The sequence below is a fragment of the Hypanus sabinus genome, chromosome 14 (assembly GCF_030144855.1).
Source record: "Hypanus sabinus isolate sHypSab1 chromosome 14, sHypSab1.hap1, whole genome shotgun sequence".
NCBI classification, from domain to species: Eukaryota; Metazoa; Chordata; class Chondrichthyes; order Myliobatiformes; family Dasyatidae; genus Hypanus; species Hypanus sabinus.
The window spans coordinates 96893223-96916677 of NC_082719.1; the positions used below are offsets into that span (position 1 = coordinate 96893223).

The following is a 23455-nucleotide window of genomic DNA, read 5'->3' on the forward strand; positions in this document are numbered from 1 at the left end:
CTCTATTTTTCTAACCTCCATGTACCTATCCGAAAGTCTCTTAAAAGACCCTATCGTATCTGCTTCCACTGCCATTGCCGGCAGCCCATTCCACACACTCACCGCTCTCTGTGGGGGTAAAAAAAACACAACAACAACAACTTATCACTGACATCCCCTCTGTACCTACTTCAAAGGACCTTAAAACTGTGCCCTCTTGTGATAGCCATTCAGCTCTGGGAAAAAGTCGCTGACTATCCACACGATCAGTGCCTCTCATCATCTTATACACCCCTATCAGGTCACCTCTCATCCTCCGTCGCTCCAAGGAGAAAAGGCCAAGTTCATTCAACCTGTTTTCATAAGACATGCTCTCCAATGCAGGCAACATCCTTGTAATTCTCCTCTGCACCCTATCTATGGTTTCCACATCTTTCCTGTAGTGAGGTGACCAGAACTGAGCACAGTACTCCAAGTGGGGTCTGACCAGGGACCTATATAGCTGCAACATTACCTCTCGGCTCCTAAATTCAATTCCACAATTGATGAAGGCCAATACACCATATGCCTTCTTAACCACAGAGTCAACCTGCGCAGCTGCTTTGAGCGTTCTATGGACTCAGACCCCAAGATCCCTCTGATCCTCCACACTGCCAAGAGTCTTACCATTAATACTATATTTTGCCATCATATTTGACCTACCAAAATGAACCACCTCACACTTACCTGGGTTGAACTCCATCTGCCACTTCTCAGCCCAGTTTTGCATCCTATCAATGTCCCGCTGTAACTTATGATAGCCCTCCACACTATCCACAACACCCCCAACCTTTGTCTCATCAGCAAACTTAAGAACCCATCCCTCCACTTTCTCATCCGGATCATTTATAAAAATCACGACGAGTAAGGGTCCCAGAACAGATCCCTGAGGCACAGCACTGGTGACCGACCTCCATGCAGAATATGAACCATCTTCAACCACTTTTTGCCTTCTGTGGGCAAGCCAGTTCTGGATCCACAAAGCAATGTCCCTTTGGATCCCATGCCTTTTCATTTTCTCCTCCTTACTTGCTATATTTAAGGCTGAGTAAATTCCTCCTGTGGGATGTTAAGCATTACAAGGAACAGAAAGAAAAATTCAGATCAGCTTGATCTTAATGAATGAAGAAGCCTGGGAGAGCCATGTGGTTTACTACTTCTCATGTGTCGTGGCAGACTCTTCGCCAATTTGCACATCTACAAATTGGGTGAAGTCAACATGCGTATCTTGTGTAAAAATAAATTAAAAAATCTGAAATCCAACATTATTTCTCACTCAATAGCCCAAGCTGACTATGATTTGTGTGGTAGGTAGTGTGATGACCTATTGCTCACTTTGTTTGATAAAAGTCAAGCTGTTGTAAACTTACGGCCTGTTGGTGCTGTTGGTGTTTAGGGCAGCAATGAAGGTCCTCCATCTCTAGCGGTGTTCAGGGGTTCCTTAATGCCAGTAGCTTCCTTTCTGTTTTCACTACGGTCAGGTCATTCAAGTGCTGGGTGGAAACTGTTGCACCCAGTCATAGAAGGATTCTTCACTGCTATTTCCATAACAATTTTGCTTTGCCAGTCAGACTTGATGGCCCTGAGCTGAACCCATGAACCTGGAAGACTGTGGACCTCTCTTAGTCTGTCCTAGACCATTTGACCTGTTTGGCAAGGGTGACCCTACCAAGAACCAAAGCATAAAACCCTGACTCCAGCCAACATAGCTCTCCGGGTCTTTGAGGCATGCAAGCCTCCAAATCCAGTGGCAAGGTTGTGGTCCTGTTGAAGGATAAACCGAAGCTGGGCATGTTGTTGCAAAGGTGGGAGTGGTCTCAGTGAGGTGTTTCAGTGTAACTATAATGTACAATATAATTTATAATGTAATTTCGAGCAGTATCGTAGTATAGCAGTTAGCACAACATTTCACAATGCCAGCTTTCACCTTTCAGGGTTCAATTCCCGCCACTGTCTGTAAAGAGTTTGTATGTGCCTGTGACCATGTGAATTTCCTTTGGTTTCCTCCCACCATTCAAAGATGTAGGGTTAAGGTTAATGAGATGTTGGCACCAGAAACATGGTGGCACTTACAGCCTGCCCAGCACAGTTCTTGCTGATTTGATTTGACACAAATGACACATTTCAATGTAAGTTTTGATGTATATGTGACAAATAAAGCTAATCTTTTTTTAAAAAAAATCTTTAACTATCATTAACTTTTTTTGTTCTTTCATAAAATTCATTTCAGTGCGGCGTGGAGAATATTAGGCGAGCTGAATCACTAAATGGAAATCAGCTCTTCATTAAGGTAAGGTATTTCCTTTGTGTATAGTTTACAAAAGAAGTTTGTTTGCCATGATGAGTCTGGCCTCGATTTTTCGATGACATTCAAGTGCTCATTACAGACCTTGAAGCTCTTGGCTGAGGCTTAGATTCCACTTTTCATAGTCTTCAGTTCTTGAGGAGCTGTGGTTTCCAATAACATTGGAAGCAAACAATTTCCCTGAAGCATTTTCTAAACGGAGAATGACTTCAGAAATCGGAGATGCAAAGGGACTTGCATGAGAGTCTTATTGCAGGATTCACTGAAAGTTATCATGCAGGTTCAGTCAGAGTGAACAAGCAAAGTAAATGCAATGTCAGCATTCATTCCGAGAAGACTAGAATATAAAAGCAAGGCTAACATGCCTAGACTTTATAAGGCATTGGTCAGACATCATTTGGAGTATTGTGAGCAGTTTTGGACCCATATTCAAGAAAACAAGGCTTTGTAGAGGATCCAGAGGGAGGTTCAGAAGAATGATCCTGGGAATGACAGCGTTAGCATATGAGGAGCGTTTGATGGTAATGACTTGTACTGACCGAAGTTTAGAAGAACGAGAGGTGATCTCATAGAAACCTACTGAACAGTAAAAGGCCTACGTAGAGTGGACGTGGAGAAGATGGAGAATGGAGTTGAGAGGGAAAATAAATCAGCTATTATGAGAGGTATAGATAGGGTTGACTTTTTCCACTGTGGTTCAGTGAGATGAGAACAGGTTAAGGGTGAAAGTTGAAATGCTTAAGGGAACCATGAGGGGGAACATCTTCACTCAGACTGTGAAATTGAGGAATGAGCTGCCAGCAGAGGTGTTGGATGTGGATTTGATTTCAACATTTAAGAGAAGTTTGGATAAGTTCATGAGGGGTATAGAGGTACAAGTTGATGGGATTAGGTAGTATAATAGTTTGCATAGACTGAAGGCCCTATTTCTGAGCTGTAGTGCTCTGTGACTCTATGAAATGGCAGAGCTGGTATGATGGGCCGAATAGCCTAATTCTGCACCCATGTCTTATGGTTTTACCATCCTTAGCAAGTCAGAAAATAAAGTTTAATTTTTAACCAACACCTTAGAGTGTAGAATAAAGATTAAACTGGAACAGTAATTATTTTTAAACAGTACTGAAATTTTAATAAGTATCTTTGGAAATGACAATCTATACATAATTAGATTTCCAGAACCAGACAAATAAATTTGGCTTGGTATACTCTCATTTGATAAAGGGTAGTACATTCAGAGCTTGTTAGTAATGGTGAGAATTTTTAGGAATGGACTGTGAAATTTCCTAAGTACATGAAGTTAAAAAAATGTTTGTATAGGGACCCCCCCCACCCCCCCAGCCTGCACCCTCTATCTCTTGTTATCATTTTCCTTTGCTGCTGCTTTTTCTTAGTTTACATTTTTTCTTTGATTATTTTTCTGTCTTGACTAGAGAACGTGTCTTATGAGAATAAGTTGACTGAGCTGGAGCTGTTCTTTTTGGAGTGAAGGAAGTCGAGATGTGACTTGACAAGAGTTTTACAAAATGATAAAAGGCATAGATCGAATGGACAGCCATAAACTATTTCCCAGGGTGGAGATGGCTAATACGAGGGGACGTAATTTTAAGATGATTGGAAGAAATTATGGGGGGGATGTGAGGCGCAAGTTTTTTACAGTGATGGGTGCCTGGAATACCCTTTCAGAGCTGGTGGAGGCAGATGCAGAGGGGGCATTTAAGAAAATCTTAGGCACATCAGTGATAGAAAAATGGCAGGCTATGTAGGAGAAAAGGGTTAGATTGATGTTAGAGTAGCTTAAAAGATCAGAAAAATATTATGGCCCAAAGGGCCTGTGCTTTGCCATGATGTTCTAAGTTCTTTCCCTCTTCCTCATTTGTGCTCTCTCTCCTCTCTCTTCACTCAGGATCTCTTTCTCATTCCTGTCCCTCTCTCTGCTCCATGTTGCTCTTTGTGACCCTGTTCCATATATTATAACATTGGTTTCAAATAGATGTATGAAACCCGAGCAGAGCCGAGCAATAAACAATGCCACCTGTCTCAGTTTTCCATTGTATGTTGTGACCTTGCTCAGTACATATCTGTCAGCTCAGTCTCAGAATAAGTTTGGAAATTAAAATAGATGTGAAACTTGCATTATTGCAATAACACTAACATATCAATCATTTAATGAGATATCGGAAGTAAAAGAAGCTGCTGTCCATTACTCATGCTTTAAGCGTTTACATTGGTAAAATAAATAAATAGAGCACCTGAAGGAATTAGTTTTTGTTCATATCTTTAATTTTTCTGAAGAAATAAGACAGGCTCACACTTGCCTCAATTATTTTGTGACCTTGCATTAACTGACAGTGGGATTTAGTTTCACAGATATCAACTATCAAATAGCAGATGAATTGCCATCTGTTACTTGTAAGCCTGCGAAATTTGTGTCCTTTTGGCAGAGCAATACTTTTACACTCCCACAACAGTGACTGCTTCTTGGAGGCACTTTATTTGCATAGTGTTTTTGTAAGCTCTGTGGCTTTATAAGGCATTAATCAGACTGCATTTGGAGTATCGTGACCAGATTTGTGTCCTTATCTCATAAAGGATGTGTTGGCATTTGAGAGTTCAGTGGAGGTTCACAAGAATGATCCTAGGATCATCCACACACTACTTTTTATTTCTCTTTTTGCACTACTGCTTATGTAAATTACAGTTTTTATTATTATGTATTGGAATGTACTGCTGCCATGAAACAAATTTCCTGATATATGACGTTGACAGTAACCCGACTCTGATTCTGAAAGGGTTAACATTTGAGGAGCTTTTCATGGCTCTGTGCCTGTACTTAAGTTCAGAAGAATGAGGGTGGATCTCATTGAAACCTGTCAAAGGCCTAGATAGTAGATGTGGAGAAGATGTTTCCTATAGTGGGTGAGTTTAGGTCTAGAGAGCACAGCTTCAGAACAGAAGGTATGTCCCTTTAGAACAGAGATGAGGAATTTCTTTAGCAAGAGGGAAATGTATCTGTGGAATTCATTGCCACAGACATCTGTGGAGGCCAAGTCATTGGGTATATTGTAGGTTGTTGATTCGTAAGGGCATCAAAGGTTACGACATGGGCTTAAGAAGGATGGCCTAATTCCGCTCCTCTGGTTTCTAGTCTTATGGTCTAAGAAAAACTAATACATTTCTTTGAACATTATTTTTTGAGATTAATTTGTTACCTTTTTATAAGCCCTGTGATATCATAATCAATCATAGCACCTCAGTTTGTGTTCCACTATCGACTGAGTAATGAACGGGGTCAGCCCTAATTCATAAGTGAACAAGGTTAGCTTCGTATTACAGCTAAATATTTTGCTGTGGTTCTTTACCATTCAACACAAAGGCCTTGTGCTCAAAGTTGACCATGTCATCTGTCAAATTATCATAAAACTGTGTTTCTTTAGATAGGGGGCTCCCAACTATTTTATGTTATGGACAAATATCATTAAGCAAGGGGTTGTGTACACCAGGTTGGGAAGACATGGAAGGTGATCTAGGCCATTTGGCCCACAAATCTTAATTGCCATTCTATCATAGTTGATTTATTATCACCCACAACTCCATTCTCCTGCCTTCTCCATGTTGCCTTACTAATCAAGAACCTATTAACCTCTGCTATAAATGTACCCAATGACTTGGCCTCCATATTCGTCTGTGATAATGAATTCCACATATTTCACACCCTCTGACTTTAGCGCCTTTTAATATCATAATTAGCCACTCATGCTATATGACCGATGAAAACAGCATTGAGGTTAATTTTTAATGCCCTCTGGAAAAGCCTAATGAATAATTAGTTAAAAATAACAAGCTTTAATTGTGGGTAAAGATTGAATAGACTTCGAATTCATTTGTCAAGAGTAGAGCATTTGTTAGTCCATCTGATGTTGTAGAACAGGAGAGCCCAACCTTTTTTATGCTGTGGACCCTTACTGTTAACTGTGGGGTCCAGGTTGGGAACCCCTGCTGTTGAGGTTATATCACTAACCTTCAGCACCTGATGCCATGGTTAGAAGCATGCTTAAAATGAGGGCTATTTGCAGAAATGACATGAATATCACTGGTGTAGCCAGCATACTGTTTCGTTTGGAAACTTAATAATGTTCTTATGTTTTATCCGCATAAAAGTGTTGAAATTTTGCACTGATGATTCACTGTCTTTTTCTAGGCTCTGGCAGATCTGGTAAATACTCATTTAAAATCAGCAGAAACTTCTTCCAAGCAGTTGAGTCTACGGTGTCCACTTTGTGTTAATCCAGTGTGTAGAGAAACCAAGGCATTTTTTGCCCATCAGAAACTGTGAATTGCTACTCATCTTCATTGTTCTGTCCTTGGAGGCTTGCAACTAAATGGACGCTATGATTTTTATGTACTTAGTACAAATAGGTTGGTTTCATTTTTGAAGTTTTATCCTTTTGTACTTCTGCTGGAAACAACTGCTCATTACTGCAATTATATGACCATGTAGTGTTTGTCTCAAGCCATGGTATGTAGATAAAAGATGCTGAATTTATCAGCCCTACACTTTTTTTCCACTTCGATTGTATTGAGCAGAGGAAAAAAAGGAGGAACAGTTGAATGTGAGTTTCAAAAGTTTATTTTCTTCTGTACTATTAAGCAAATTTTTGCACACAGTTCATTTTAGTAAAGATTTGTTTAATGAATCCATGTAGTTATGAGCAAAGTTGTTTAACATTCACGTGCTTAATTTTTCATACCTCATGTACTTGTTACACTCTGCTTAAACTTACTCATTTAAAGCTACTTCATTTAAGCTCCCTATCAACAATTAAACCTTTTAACATAAGCAACCTACCATTCAAAATCTACATGCTAAAGTGAACAGATTTCAATGTATGAATAGATGGTAAAGTAACTTTTGCGTATAGATCAGCTTTGTTTAACATTTAACCAGATATGGGGGTGTGGCCAATTTAACATGTTTGGATATCAAAGCCAAACTTCTGAAATCTTTTGTACATTATTGTGTGAATGGAGCAAACATATTTGTCTAATGACACATAATCTAAAAGATGATGGCCAAGCTTACCCATTTGGAGGCTGCATGTCTAGGAATTGACATGCAGCCTACAAATATAGATCAGCTTTGGCTTCATACCATAATCTTGTGAAGACTGTTTGACTTGTCCACCTGGTCTCCATTGGCTCCATTTTCTTTCTTATTATTATTACTGCCTTTTTCCCTCTCCTTTGCTGTCCTCCTTGTTACATCACTACCTATGAAAATCCTGTTCCAAGAAAAAGCAAGATTCAATGTTAATATATGTTGATTCTTTTTCTATACTGGATCATCTCTTTAGAGTGAGAATTTCTTTTTCACTACAATATTCTCACTACAGGTATTATTGTGTGTGTTGAAACCTGTGATGAGAAATGTGGAAAATGAGCAAAAATGACCTGACAGCTCAGTCTGTCCTGTGAAGCACATCCACTGCAGTTGGTGCATGTTGAAATTTGTGTTTTATCTTCATCATGACATGTAACAGGAGCAATAGACTGCTGCAGGATATAGTAAAGATGATTAGGGCAACATTCATACTGGAGAAAAGATATTACTGGGACTAATATTGAGCATAACTTAGGAAAAATACTTCATGCTCTAGACCTACCTCATCTTTTCCCCCTATGAAACGACTCATGATGCATGTCATTCAGATAATGTGGGTATGAAAATGTTGTTGGGTTACACAGTGAGGTTGTACTATATATTATCCTTTAATAATATGTGGTTCATTAATTTATGATGCTTATATGTTGTTTTAATTGGCAGTGATCTACCGGAGTTGTTTATTTCATTCACCAGTGGTAGATGCTGTATTTCCATTGGTAGTAACTGTACCAGTTTTGACCATAAGACTTGGGAGCAGAACTAGGCTATTTAGCCCACCAAGTTTGCTCGCCATTTCATCATGGCTGATTTATTTTTCCTCTCAACCCCATTCTCCCCATCGCCTTCATTACCTTGACTAATTGAGAACCTATCAACCTTCTATTTAAATATACCTAATAATTTGGCCTCCACAGCCACCACCCTCTGGCTAAAGAAATTCCTACCCATTTCTGTTCTAAAGCTGTGCCTTCTGGTCCCAACAGTAACAACAACTTGCTCTTGCTTTGCCTAATAGTTAATGCGGATCTACAATAGTAGGCTAGAATGGCAAACCATCACTGATCTGTTGACTTGTATAAGCAGAGTTTATAGGTATTGAGCAAAGAACTCTTGAATTCAATCTTTAAGAAGAACTGTGCAGAAAAAAGGTTCACCATTTGGCCTTTTAGCAGATTCAGGCTGGATGCAAGCTCTGCAATTTTTCCCAACCCCTGCTTATGCGCTCTTATAATCTGATAATCTTGCATTTTCCATTTCAAATATTTATCCAAAACCTTCGATTCTGCCTCAGCTCACCCCTTCAAGCAATGCATTTCAGATTATCATAGCTCACCACATTTAAGAATAATTCTTTCCCAGTTTGTCTACAGTTATTTTATCCAATAGTCTTACATCTGTGTCTTCTCACTACTGACTTAGTAAACAGTTTTGCCTTATTTGCTTTACCATTTGTTTGGAAAAGTATGTCTTGATAGATTAATTCACCCAATGCTGAAGTTGTTGTCTGGCTGTTACACCAGCCAAGAGAATAGTATAGGGGATGGTAGGTAGTGTAGCTGTTAGCACATTACTTTAGAGCGGCAAGCAATCACTGATTGGGGTTCAGTTCCTGCCACTGCCTGTAAGGAGTTTGAAAGTTCTCCCTGTGACCGCATGGTTTCAGCTGGGTGCTCCGGTCTTCTCCCAGTAAATCCTCTGGGTTAGGTGCAGTGCGTTGGCATGCTATGTTGGTGCCAGAAGCAAGACTTGCAGGCTGGCCCCCAGCATTATCCTTACTAATTTGATTTGACGCACAAAGCACATTTTGCCAAAGGTTTTGATGTACATGTGATAAATAAAGCTAATCTATTTAAGTAGTCATATTTTAGTGTGTGTGTGTATATGTATATATATATATCACAGAGGTTAGCATGGTAGTTATTACTATTAGTGTTGTATATATTTGTAATGCACTACTGTTACTGCTGCAGAAAGCTATCTTTCATGGCATTTGTACCCTAGATATATATACCTAGGAAAATAAAACTTATAACAAAATCATTCAGCATATTTATTTCTAACCTCCCCTTAACCTTTGCAAGGACAAAAATCCCAGCTTCTCTGACCACTATACAAATTGAAATGCTATACTGATCCCTGGAACCATTTCAGTGTTTTTGAATCCTTTCCAAGACTATGACATTTTCCTAAACCCTATTGTGTCTATCATTGGACACAGTGCTCCATCTGTAGTCTAATCAGCAATTGTAATGATTTAGTATAACCTACTTGTGTGTATGCTCTCTGCCTCTGTTTTTTAAGACCAATGTCTGATTTGCTTCAGCAGCCTGAATGTTTCAACTTTTATTTTTTTAACTAAGATTTTGTACATATAAACTCTAATGTCTTTGTTTTTGCAACCCCCTTAAATTTAATAGTAAATTTTAGAATTTTGCTCTATTATTAGGATATTACTGGACTACAAGTAAAAGATTAAAAATGAAAGCTGAACTTTATTTGTCACATGTACATCGAAACATACAGTAAAATGCATCGTTTGTGTAAACAACCATTGGTCTTGCGATGTACTGGGGGCAGCCCACGTGTCGTCTTGCTTCTGGCACCAATATAGTATGCCCACAAGTTACTAATCCTAACCCATATGTCTTTTTTTAGAAATGTGGGAGAATTCTAAAACACTTGGAGGAAACCCACATGGCCACAGGAAGAGCGTACAAACTCCTTACAGACAGTGGTGGGAATTGAACCCAGATCCTCCAATTGCTGGTGCTGTAGTTAAGCCCAATGTTATCTTGTCAGTTATATATTTTAATATAATTGTTTTTTCACTCCATTCTCTCCCTTTGGCTGGTGTAAAGTCCATATCACTATTTCAGCAAAAGTGTAAGGCATAGGATTTACAAGTCTATCATAAAGTACCTTTACGAACAATGTTTGCAAGTGTATTGTTACGGATTCAGGCAACAATAAATATATGAGTTAGGCAAGGGTTTTTATAACAAATAACATGTTTATTAAACACTGAAAACAAATCCCCCCACCCCAAAAGTAAACAAATCACTAACATTACCGGAAATCAGCTGCTGTGCGGCAGCTTAAACAGTTCTTAAAGAGATGTTGCAAAAACAGTTCTTTAAAGTAGTATTGGCAAAAGTTCAAAATGCTCACAGTCCACTTAAGGGAGAGACTTTTTAAGGCGATTTAAATTCTCTTTCATGTCATGTTGCTTCGGTTCCCAAATCGAACTTTTCCCACGTAGAATTTACGAAACGAAACGGCTTAAAGGCACTGACCTTTCCTTTACCACACTGTCCTCAATCCTTTCTGCTATTTCACAGGGATTAACACGAGAACAGTCAACGAATTCCTTCCGAATAAGGATCAAACAAGGTCAAACCCGTTTCACCGTCGAAATCGATTCTCCTCGATCTTTAACTTCCGAACTCCGATCTTCACTCTCCACTGATTCTCAACTAACAGTATTGTAAAGAAACTGCTGGCAATGACCTTTTAAACTTTAGGCATTAAATAAAACTTAATCTTCCAACTAAACTGCATCATCACATTAAATCACACAGTGGCATGAAGTCAACATGGCAAATCTAGCCACGAACTGCCCCTCCTCACAGGGAGGGGTCCTCCTTTTATACCCTGAAAATAAATAAATAAATAAATAAATAAAATGAAAATAGAAACAAAAAACCTGTCACATGACCTCTACTGGCGGAAAAATGACGTCACTCCACCATCACAAGACCATTACCTCAAGTCCAGTATAGCTTCAACCCCAGTCATGTGACAAGGATACCACTGTCACGTGTCACGAGTACGTAACAGTATATAAAGGTGTGTGTAACATATATGTTACACACTAATTGCCTTGTTGTAATTAATTCATTTATTTTTTAAAAGTCATTTCTGTCAAGAATGGGAATGTCAGTTTTTTTTATAACCAGCATATGTCTTCCGTAACATTTTCTTAAAGGGTATGTGTTCTTCCTTGAACTAATTCCTCATTTTTCCAAAGATTTGCAGAGCATTTACTGCCAATCACATGTCAAATTTTCCAATTTTAACAGAGAAAAAAAAGTCTAGGTGGGATTTTTGATCCAGGTTTCCTGCTGTAATATTAACAAGCTTGCTCATGTGCCCCTTGCTGTTTCTATAGAATCTGAATTGTCCTCTTTAGGCAAATTACAAATCATTAGATTACTGAATATTTTTTAAGCATTCAGCATTAAAACACTGAAAAGATGCATGAAAATGCTAGGCAATTAAAGTTGCCTCACAGGTAGACAGGATAGTTAAGAAATGGAGTGTTAGCTTTCATAAGTTGAGGGATAGAGTTTAAGAGTTGTGGGGTAATGATGCAGCTCTATAAAACTCTGGTTAGGCCACACTTGGAGTACTGAGTCCCATTCTGGTCTCCTCACTATAGGAAGGATGTGGAAGCATTGGAAAGGATACAGAGGAGATTTACCAGGATGCTGCCTGGTTTAGAAAGTATGCAGTATGAGATTAAGGGAGCTAGGGCTTTACTCTCTGGAGAGGAGGAGGATGAGAGGTGATCTGATAGAGGCATACAGGATATTAAGAGGAATAGATAGAGTGGACTGCCAATGCCTTTCCCCAGAGCACCACTGCTCAGTACAAGAGGAATACAAGGTAAGGGGTAGAATGTTCCAAGGGGATATTAGAGTTTTTACTCAGAATGGTTGGTGTGTGGAATGCTCTGCCTGAGTCAATGGTGGGGGCAGATACACTAGTGAAATTTAAGAGACTACTAGACAAGTATATGGAGGAATTTAAGGTGGAAGGTTATATGGGAGGCAGGGTTTAAGGGTCGGCACAGCATTGTGGGCCGAAGGGCCTGCACTGTGCTGTATTGTTCTATGTAATTAATACTTTCAGATACTGTACACAGAAGTACTAGATACCTCCCGCCAAGCTAATTGGAATGGGAGCTTCCCAGTAACCATCACTGCCCACTAACATATACTTTCACCAATTCATTACAGTATGAAATTGTTTATCAGTGTTTTTAATCAACCCATATTAAAAACTATATAAACTATATATCAAACTATATAAAGTCGAGAGTAACACAAAATGCTGCAGGACCTCAGCAGGTCAAGCAGCATCAATGGAAAGAAATAAACAGTGGATATTTCAAAGTTCAAATTAAATTTATTATCAGACTACGTATGTTACCATATACAACCCTGAGATTCATTTTTTGTGGGCATACTCAATAAAATGTAGTTGATCTTTCATTGATCCTACTATAGTTACTATTCTATAGATTTGCTGTGTTTACCCACAGGAAAAAGAATCTCAGGTTGTATATCGTGACATATATGCACTTTTATAATAAAACTTACTTTGAACTTTGATTTTGTTACAGTTATTAAAGCTCAATGAAAGGTTGGCCAACTTGGGAACTCAATGAGAGTACAGAAGACAACAAACTGTGCAAATACAAAAAAAGGAAATAATAATAAGCAATAAGTATCAAGAATATGAAATGAATGAAAAAATCCCTTAGTTAGGGAACATTTCAATGATGAGGTTCAAGCCTCTGATGGTTGAGGAGTAATAACTGTTCCTGAAGCTGGTGGTGAGAGTCTTGAGGCTCCTGTGTTTTTTTTTCCTGATGGCAGCAGTGACAAGAGAGCATGACCTGTATGGTGGGGGATCCTTGATAGATGTTTCTGGCCAAGGCTGTTCATCAGGACTGAGAGGAAAGGGGGGAAGAAGCCAAAATTTCCCTTCCAGTTCTGATTTAGGGACTCAGCCTGAAATGTCCACTCTTTACTCATTTCCATAGATGCTGACTGACCTGCTGAGTTCCTCCAGCATTTTCTGTGTGTCACTCTGGATTTTGAGCATCTAAGAATCTCTTTTGTTCATAACTATATGAAGGCTGCAGTTAACTGGTTTTGATGCATTATAAATAAAACATGGGATATAGGAAACTTCAATTACACGCTCAAATAACATGAGCTGGGAGACGGAAGAACTAGTACATTGTACCGTTGGCCAAAAAAGCAGTTACAGTTTTGTGAAATGTAACATTAACTGCCAGTTGTTCAATCTGAAATGGATAATGAATTTTATAGTCATGCTTATGCCTTAATTATTCTTCTTGTGATGGTGTGGGTTTCCTCCGGGTGCTCTGGTTTCCTCCCAAAGACATACTGGTTGGTAGGTTAATTGGTCACTGTAAATTGTCCCGTGATCAGGGTAGGATTAAATCAGGGAGTTGCTGTGTGGCATGGCTCGAAGGGCCAGATGTGCCTGTTCCACACTGTATTTCAATAAAATAAGTAAAAGTTTGGTACTTCTTGATCTTTAAAATATTATAGACAATAGGTGCAGGAGTAGGCCATTCAGCCCTTCTAGCCAGCACTGCCATTCACTGTGATCATACACAATCAGTACCCTGTTCCTGCTCTCTCCCCTTATCCCTTGACCCTGCTATCTATAAGAGCTCTATCTAACTCGCTCTTGAATGCATCCAGAGACTTTGCCTCCACTGCCTTCTGGGGCAGAGCATTCCACATATCCACCACTCTCTGGCTGAAAAAGTTTTTCTGCATCTCAGTTCTAACTGGCCTACCCCTTATTCTTAAACTGTGGCCTCTAGTTCTGGACTCACCCATCAGTGGGAACATGCTTCCTGCCTCCAGCGTGTCCAATCCCTTAATAATCTTATATGTCTCAATCAGATTCCCTCTCATCCTTCTAAATTCCAGTGTATACAAGCCCAGTCACTCCAATCTTTCAACATATGACAGTCCCGCCATTCCGGGAATTAACCTTGTGAACTTACGCTGCACTCCCTCAATAGCATTAATATGGAATTAACATATCAAAGCTTTTGTATTCTCTTGCCATGATTTACTCAATTAACCTAAAATTATAATGTAGTGAAATGTGGAATTTCAAACTGAATATTGAATTAATTGTGTTTGGTGGGCGGGGGGTGGGGGGGGGGTTTGGGAGAAAGAAGTTATTACCTGCAGTTTTAACGGCAAGTGATTGAAGAATGAAAACTTGTAATAGATGTTTTATCAGAAACCTTACTCAGCATACTTTTCTGTTGCATATATAACAATGTTGTAAGCTGTCACTATTGATACCATTTTTTGTCTGAGTGTATGGGGAAAGAGTATAACCAAATAATAAAAGTATCTTGTGCTATCAATAAAGCAGTACACAGTATCCCACTGTAGAATGTGCTTTCATTTGGATTCAGAGTCATAGAATACAACCCACAGCAACACCCCCTTTGGCCCATCTCATACATCATCATAGACAATTCTATTATTCTGCTTCATCGCATTGACCAAGTCCCATCAAGTTATTATGCGGCGGGAAAAGTTATGTTGGTATATGCTTGAACTGTCATCTTACCTCACTGAATAATGAGAGAGGCACTACACTGGTTGGGGTTGACCATGGATGTTACATCCTAGCTGGCTACGTGATGTGCAAGCCAGGGCAGTACAATATGGAGAGCAAGCTTTTGCCTATTCAGCAAGCTCCCCCTCTCCACACAGTTGATGAATCCAAAGGAATGGCAGAGATTCATACAGTTTGGCACCTGCAGTGTCACAGGAGTTACCAGTCAGCATTGAACTTAAAGTCAAACTGCCTTAAAAACTCCAGCCCTGGATTTTTCCCTCTGAGTTTACTCCTAAAGCCTTCCCTATGAGTGAGTATAGCCACAAGGGAGCAGAGGTTTGAGATCAGAATAATCTTTCTCCTAGATGAGCTGCTTACCATGACTGAGGAGTCCCATCTGTTCCAAGCAATTGGTTTTAAGGCACCAGTAACCACCTCCTGTGGTAGAAACGGTACACTGGGTTTAGTAGCTAAGCCTCACGTGAAAGCTTGCAGCTGGATTTGGTTGTCAGAGGCTACTTGAGGCACACGCCATTGGAAGCATTTAATAAGCAGTGGGAGCTCATTCCCACTACCATCCCCAGCTGTGACAACCTTAGGGAACCGGTTGGTACTTATGACAAAATTCTGTGCGCTTCAGATGCATTCAGGATGTGAAATCTCAGCTGACAACTTAGCTGAAATAGATGATGGTTACAGGGTGCCTTATAAAAAAAAAAGCAGTGACTAGAAATCATATAATCTTGTCCTTGTTATAAGACTTTGATTAGACCTCCAAAGTACTTTAAGCAGTTTAGCCCCACGGTAGCATAGTGATTAGCATAACACTAGTAAAGCACCAATGACCAGGGTTCAATTTCCACCACTGCCTGTAAGGAGTTTGTACGTTCCCCCGTGACTGTGTGAATTTCTCTTCAGTATGCTCCAGTTTACCCCACATTTCAAAAACGTCCTGGTTAGGTTAATTGGTCACATGAGTATAATTGGGCATTATGGGCTCGTTAGGTATCTCTAAGTAAGCATTCAACTAAAGTGAAGTACTCAGGATCTACTTTTAATATACACAGTAACGTACTGTGAATTAGCATTAACTCATGGTATACCAAAGGTTAACAAGTTTAGTAGCAATTATTAAGAAATAATTTATAAACCCAAGAAATAATGCAGTCAAGTGCATTACTGTGTATTATTTCTTGAATGCCTCATTTTGGTTGGTGAAAAATTTGCTCTCACCTGTTCACTGTAATAACAATTATCTTTTATCTGCTTAATCTATTATTATTGCTTTTTGAGAAGAGAAAATTGCATTTAGTGCATTTCCAAATATCAGATTTCTTTAAATGTGCTGTGAATTCCTTTTCATTAACGTTTCATCTCCCCTAGAATATATTGGTGCAATTCAGCACTGCCATTATCAAGAGCAGCCTCACATCAACAATCACTGTCTGATTTGGTGTAGCATCCTCTCACAATACACAAAAACAATGTCAGGACAGTAGGAAAGGTTATTGGCTGCTGTCCACCATTACTGCAGGACTTGCAGGTGTGCAGACAAAAAATCATTATGCATATGACCCACTTTGAAAACTGCCTCTTCCAAAACCTACTCACACAGATTGCTGGAGGAACCCAGCATGTCAGGCAGTAGCCATAGAAATAAACGTTTTGGGTCTCTTTCCCAAAAGCTCCCTTCCAGAAAGCACTACAGGGCTAGTAAAGCAAAAACCACGCCATCTTAAAAATTTCTTCCCCTAGACAGTTAATCTGATCAACCATTTTAATAGCTCCCCCCTCACTCCCTCTATTATCCCTGTCACTTCACTACCTGTACTATACACATGTTAAACATGTAAATCATGCTTACATTGTAAATATGTGCTGGTGTTTACGTATTTATGCACATTTTATTCCATCTCCATACTTCAAGTTCTGACTATATTTTTATGATGTTCAGTTCCATTACCAACTCCACAGATACTGAAACAGCAACAATTGGGCTGATAACTTGCAAGTAGCACATTACAACTGGCTGACAATGGCCACCTCCAGCATTAAAGCATAACCACAACCTTTAATGCTCAGTGGGTTTAATATCATTGGGTTGTCAATGCTCAAAACCAGTTCAGCCTGATAAATAGATACGAGAGATTCTGTAGATGCTGGAAACCCAGAGTAACACACACAAAATGCTGGAGCAACTCAGCAGGTCAGGCAGTATCTGTGGAGGTGAAAACCCTTCATCGAGAGTGGAAAGGAAGGCAGAAGCCAGAACAAGGTGCGGGGAGAGGATGGAGTACAAGCGGATAGGTAAGCACAGGTGCCTCAGGAAGGCAGTGTCCATTATTAAGGACCCTCATCAGCCAGGGCATGCCTTCTTCTCATTGTTATTATCAGGTAGGAGGTACAGAAGCCTGAAGACACACACTCAGCGATTCCGGAACAGCTTCTTCCCCTCTACATATGATTCCTAAATGGATATTGAACCCATGAACTCTACCTCACTTTTTTCATATATATTCCTGTTTTTGGACTATTTTTAACCTATTCAATAAACATAAATATACTTAGTGTGATTGATGTACTTATTTATTTTTCTTTCTACATTATCATGTATTACATTGTACTGCAGCTGCTAAGCTGACAAATTTCACAACACGCGCTGGTGATAATAAACCTAATTCTGATTCAGAGGGAGAGCAATTAGAGTAGGTTTGTCCCCGTATTTAGTGTAGTACTTATTTCTGTTAACCACTACAGTGTAGTTCATTAAAGCATAACAGCCACTGTTAAATCTAATAGCTCGCTTAGTGTGTTTGAACAAGTGATCTGGCCAATGTAATCAGACACTTAACAATCCAGTAAATCATTTACTGTTCATTATATTGGAAATCCATTTGATAATATCTCTATGCAATCTTTTTCCTCCCTATTCACTAGAGTCATAGAACACAGAAACAGGTCCTGCAGCGCATTAGTTGATCTGCACTTGGACCATAAGACCTTAAAACATGGAGCAAAATTAGGCCATTCAGTCCATCCTCCACTCCATCAGTTCATGATGGTTGATCCCAAATGTCATTCAACACCATACATCTGCATTCTCACCATATCCTTTGATACCCTGACCAATCAGGAATCTATCAACTTCACTTTAAATATACCCACGGACTTGGCCTCCACTGCATTCTGTGGTAGAGCACTCCACAGATTCACCACTCTTTGGCTAAAAAAAAATCACTGCTTGCTTCTGTTCTAAAAGGCCGCCCCTCAATTTTGAGGCTGTGCCCTGTAGTTCAGGATACCCCTACTAACGGAGGAAACATTCTCTCCATATTCATCTTATCTAGTCCTTTCAATTTTTGATAGGTTTCAATGAGATCCACGTGCATTCTTTTAAATTCCAGTGAGCACCAGCCCAAAGCCACCAAAAGCTCTTCAAATGTTAACCCCTTCAACCATGGAATCATCCTTGTGTACCTCCTCCGGATTCTCTCCAATGACAATATATCCTTTCTGAGCTATGGGGCCCAACACTGTTGACAATACTCCAAGTGTGTGCTGACTATTGTCTTAAAAAGGTTCAGCATTATCTCCCTGTTCTTATACTCTATTCCCCTTGAAATAGATGCCAGCATTGCATTTGCTGCCTTGACCACAGATTCAACCTGTGAATTAACCTTCTGGGAGTCTTGCATGAGGACTCCTAAGTCCCTTTGCACCTCTGATGTTTAAATTTTCTGCTCATTTAGATAATAATTTGCACTATTGTTCCTTATACCAAAATACATTATTGCACATTTCTCAACACTGAATTTCATCTGCCGTTTTTTGCTCATTCTTCCAATTTGTCCCTGCTGCAATCGCATTGCTTCCTCCGCACTACCTGCCCCTCCACCTATCTTCATATCATCCGCAAAAATAGACCCCCCCCCCCCCGCCATCCACCTACTGGCAGCTTATTCCACACACTCACCATCCTCTTGAGTGAAGAAGGTCTCCCTCAGGTTCTTAAATATTTCAGCTTTCACCCTGAACCTATGATCTCTAGTTCGATTCTCACCCAACCTCAGTGGAAAAAGCCTGCCTGCATTTACCCTATCTATACCCCCTCATAATTTTGTATACCTGTCAAATCTGTCCTCATTCTCCTATACTCTAAGGAATCAAATCCTGAGCTGTTCAAACTTTGCCTCAGGTCCTCAAGTCCCAGCAACATTCTTGTACATTTTTTCTGCACTCTTTCAAACTTACTGTCATCCTGTAGGTAGGTAACCAGAAATGTGCGCAATACTCCAAATTTGACCTCTCACTCATCTTATACAACTTCAACATAACATCCCAGCTCCTGTACTCAATATGTTGATTTAGACCATAAGACAAAAGAACAGAAGTTGGCCATTCAGCCCATCGAGTCTGCTCCGCCATTTCATCATGAGCTGATCCAATCTCCCCTTTAGTACCATTCCCCCGCCTTCTCACCATAACCTTTGATGCCCTGACTACTCAGATACCTATCAATCTCTGCCGTAAATACACCCAATGACTTGGCTTCCACTGCCCCCCCATGGCAACAAATTCCATAGATTCACCACCCTCTGGCTAAAAAAAATTTTTTGCATCTCTGTTCTGAATGGGCGCCCTGCAATCCTCAAGTCATGTCCTCTCGTACTAGACTCCCCCACCACATTCAAAATGTTTCTATGAGGTCCCCCCTCATTCTTCTAAACTCCAAGGAGTACAGTCCAAGAGCGGTCAAATGCTCCTCATATGTTAACCCTCTCATTCCCGGAATCGTTCTAGTGAAGCTTCTCTGAACCCTCTCCAATGTCAGCAGATCCTTTCTTAAATAAGGAGCCCAAAACTGCACACAGTACTCCAGGTGAAGTCTTACCAGTGCCTTATAGAGCCTCAACATCACAACCTATACTCTATTCCTCTAGGTTTGTCAGGCAGGATCTTCCTTTAAGGAAACCATGCTGAGTTCTGCCTATCTTGTCATATGCCTCCAGGTACTCCATAACTTCATCCTTAACAATTGACTCCAACAAATTCCCAACCACCAATGTTAAGCTAACAGGTCTATAATTTCCTTTTTGCTTCCTTGTCCCCTTCTTAAATAGCGGAGTGACATTTGCAATCTTCCAGTCCTCCGGAACCAGGCCAGAATCTATCGACTTTTGAATAATCTATCGATTATTACTAATGCATCCGCAATCTCCACTGCTACTTCCTTCAGAACACGAGGGTGCATTCCATCTGGTCCAGGAGATTTATCTACCCTTAGACTATTCAGCTTCCCGAGTACTTTCTCTGTCGTAATTGTGACTGTGCATATTTCTCTTCCCTGACACCCTTGAATGTCCGGTATATTGCTGATGTCTTCCTCAGTGAAGACTGATGCAAAATACTCGTTCAGTTCCTCCGCCATCTCCTTATCTCCCATTACAATTTCCCCAGCATCATTTTCTATTGGTCCTATAATCTACTCTCACCCATCTTTTATTCTTTATATACTTGAAAAAGCTTTTAGTATCCTCTTTGATATTATTTGCTAGCTTCCCTTCATAGTTCATCTTTTCCCTGTTAATGACCTTAGTTTCCTTTTATAAGCTTCTAAAAACTTCCCAATTCTCTGTCTTCCCACTAATTTTTGCTTCTTTGTATGCCCTCTGCTTTGCTTTTACTTTGGCTTTGACTTCTTTCGTCAGCCACAGTTGCATCCTTTTTCCATTCGAAAATTTCTTCTTTGGAATATATCTGTCTTGCACCTTCCTCACTTCTCGCATGAACTCCAGCCACTGCTGCTCTGCTGTCCCTCCCGCTAGTTCCTTTCCAGTCAACCTTGGCCAGTTCCTCTCTCATGCCACTGTAATTTCCTTTACTCCACTGAAATACCGACACATCAGATTTCGACTTCTCTTTCTCAAATTTCACAGTGAACTCAATCATGTTGTGATCACTGCCTCCTAAGGTTTCCTTCACTTCCATCTCTCTAATCACCTCTGGTTCATTTCACAATACCCAATCCAGTACAGCTGATCCCCTAGTGGGCTCAACAACAAGCTGTTCGAAAAAGCCATCTCATAGACATTCTACAAATTCTCTCTCTTGAGATCCAGTGCCGAGCTAATTTTCCCAATCCACTCGCATGTTAAAATCCCCACAATTATCATAACACTGCCCTTCTGGCAAGCCTTTTCTATTTCCTGTTGTAATTTGTAGTCCACACAACTGCAGCTGTTAGGAGGCCTGTATATAACTGCCATCAGGGTCCTTTTACCCCTGCGATTTCTTAGCTCAACCCATAAAGATTCTGTACATAACGATCCTATGTCAACTCTTTCTAATGATTTAATATCATTTCTTACCATTAAAGCCACGCCACCCCCTCTACCTACTTGCCTATCCTTCCGATACACAGTGTATCCTTGGATGTTCAGCTCCAAGAGAGATGCATCCTTTAGCCACGTCTCAGTGATGGCCACAATATCATGCCTGCCAATCTGTAACTGTACAACAAGATCATCCACTTTATTCCTTATGCTGCGTGCATTTAAGTATAACACCTTAAGTCCAGTATTTGGTACTTTTTGCATTGATTGCACTGCAACTCATCCCAATGGCTGCAAATTTGCTCCATCACCTGCCTGTCCTTCCTGACATCGTTACTGCTCACTTCCTTAGATCTACTTCTGTTTTCCCTCTCCTCCACTCAATCATTCTGGTTCCCATCACCGTGCCAAATTAGTTTAAACCCTCCCTAACAGCTCTATTAAACCTTCCCGCCAAGATATTGGTCCCCCTAGGATTCAAGTGTAACCCGTCCCTTTTGTACAGGTCACCTGCCCCAAAAGAGGTCCCAATGATCCAGAAACTTGAATATCTGCCCCCTGCTCCAATCCCTCAGCCACGCATTTATCCTCCACCTCATTCTATTCCTATTCTCACTGTCGCGTGGCACGGGCAGTAATCCTGAGATTACCACCTTTGCGGTCCTTCTTCTCAACTGCCTTCCTAACTCCCTCTATTCTCCTTTCAGGACCTCTTCCCTTTTCCTACCTATGTCATTGGTACCTATATGTACCTCAACCTCAGGCTCCTCACCCTCTCACTTCAGGATATCTTGGATGCGATCAGAAACATCCCGGACCCTGGCACCAGAGGCAAACTACCATCTGGGTCTCCTGATTTCATCCACAGAATTGCCTATCTGACCCCCTAACTATCAAGTCCCCTATTACTACTGCCTTCCTCTTCCATTCCCTACCCTTCGGAGCTACAGGACCGGACTCTGTGCCGAAGGCACGGCCACTGTTGCTTCCCCCAGGTAGGCTGTCCCCCTCCCACAACAGTACTCAAACAGGAGTACTTATTTATGAAGGCTAATGTTCCAAAAGTTCTCATAACACTCCTATCTATCTATGATGACACTTCCCAGAAATGTATCTGTATTCCCAGACCCCTTCATTCTACTGCACTCCTCACTGCCCTGCTCTTCACTATATCCTAGAAACATAGAAAACCTACAGCACAATACAGGCCCTTCGGCCCACAAAGTTGTGCCGAACATATCCCAACCTTAGAAATTACTAGGCTTACCCATAGCCCTCTATTTTTCTAAACTCCATGTACCTATCCAAGTCTCTTAAAAGACCCTATCGTATCCGCCTCCACCACCATTGCCAGCAGCCCATTCCATGCACTCACCACTCTCTGAGTAAAAATCTTAACCCCTGATATCTCCTCTGTACCTACTCCTCAGCACCTTAAACCTGTGTCCTCTTGTGGCAACCATTTCAGCCCTGGGAAAAAGCCTCTGAGATCAATGCCTCTCATCATCTTGTACACCTCTATCAGGTCACCTCACATCCTCCATCTCTCCAAGGAGAAATGGCTGAGTTCATTCAACCTTTTCTAATCAGGCATGCTCCCCAATCCAGACAACATCCTTGTAAATCTCTGCACACTTTGAATGGCTATCACATCCTTCCTGTGGTGAGGCGACCAGAACTGAGCACAGTACTCCAAGTGGGGTCTGACCAGGGTCCTATATAGCCGCAATATTACTTGATCCTAAATTCAATTTCATGATTGATGAAGGCCAATAAACCGTATGCCTTCTTAACTACAGAGTCAACCTGCGCAGCTGCTTTGAGCGTCCTATGGACTTGGATCCCAAGATCCCTCTGATCCTCCACACTGCCAAGAGTCTTACCATTAATACTATATTCTGCCATCATATTTGACCTACCAAAATGAACCACTTCACACTTATCTGGATTGAACTCCATCTGCCACTACTCAGCCCAGTTTTGCATCCTATCAATGTCCCACTGTAACCTCTGACAGCCCTCCACACTATCCACCACACCTCCAACCTTTGTGTCATCAGCAAACTTACTAACCCATCCCTCCACTTCCTCATCCAGGTCATTTATAAAAATCATGAAGAGTAAGGGTCCCAGAACACCTGAGGCACACCACTGGTCACTGAACTCCATGCAGAATATGACCCATCTCCAACCACTCTTTGCCTACTGTGGGCAAGCCAGTTCTGGATCCAC

The 23455-nt window shown here is 40.6% G+C and overlaps 1 protein-coding gene across 2 annotated transcripts in view; it reads left to right on the forward strand.

Annotated features, from left to right (window-relative positions):
- The window catches only part of fech (ferrochelatase), a 45952-nt gene extending 31244 nt beyond the window's left edge, over positions 1–14708 (forward strand). For both annotated transcript variants that reach the window (XM_059989682.1, XM_059989683.1), the window contains 2 exons: positions 2249–2308; positions 6522–14708. In XM_059989682.1, the coding sequence (XP_059845665.1) occupies positions 2249–2308; positions 6522–6656 (195 nt within the window). In that variant the 3' untranslated portion in view covers positions 6657–14708. The remainder of the gene's footprint in view (positions 1–2248; positions 2309–6521) is intronic.
- The last annotated feature ends 8747 nt before the right edge of the window (positions 14709–23455 follow it).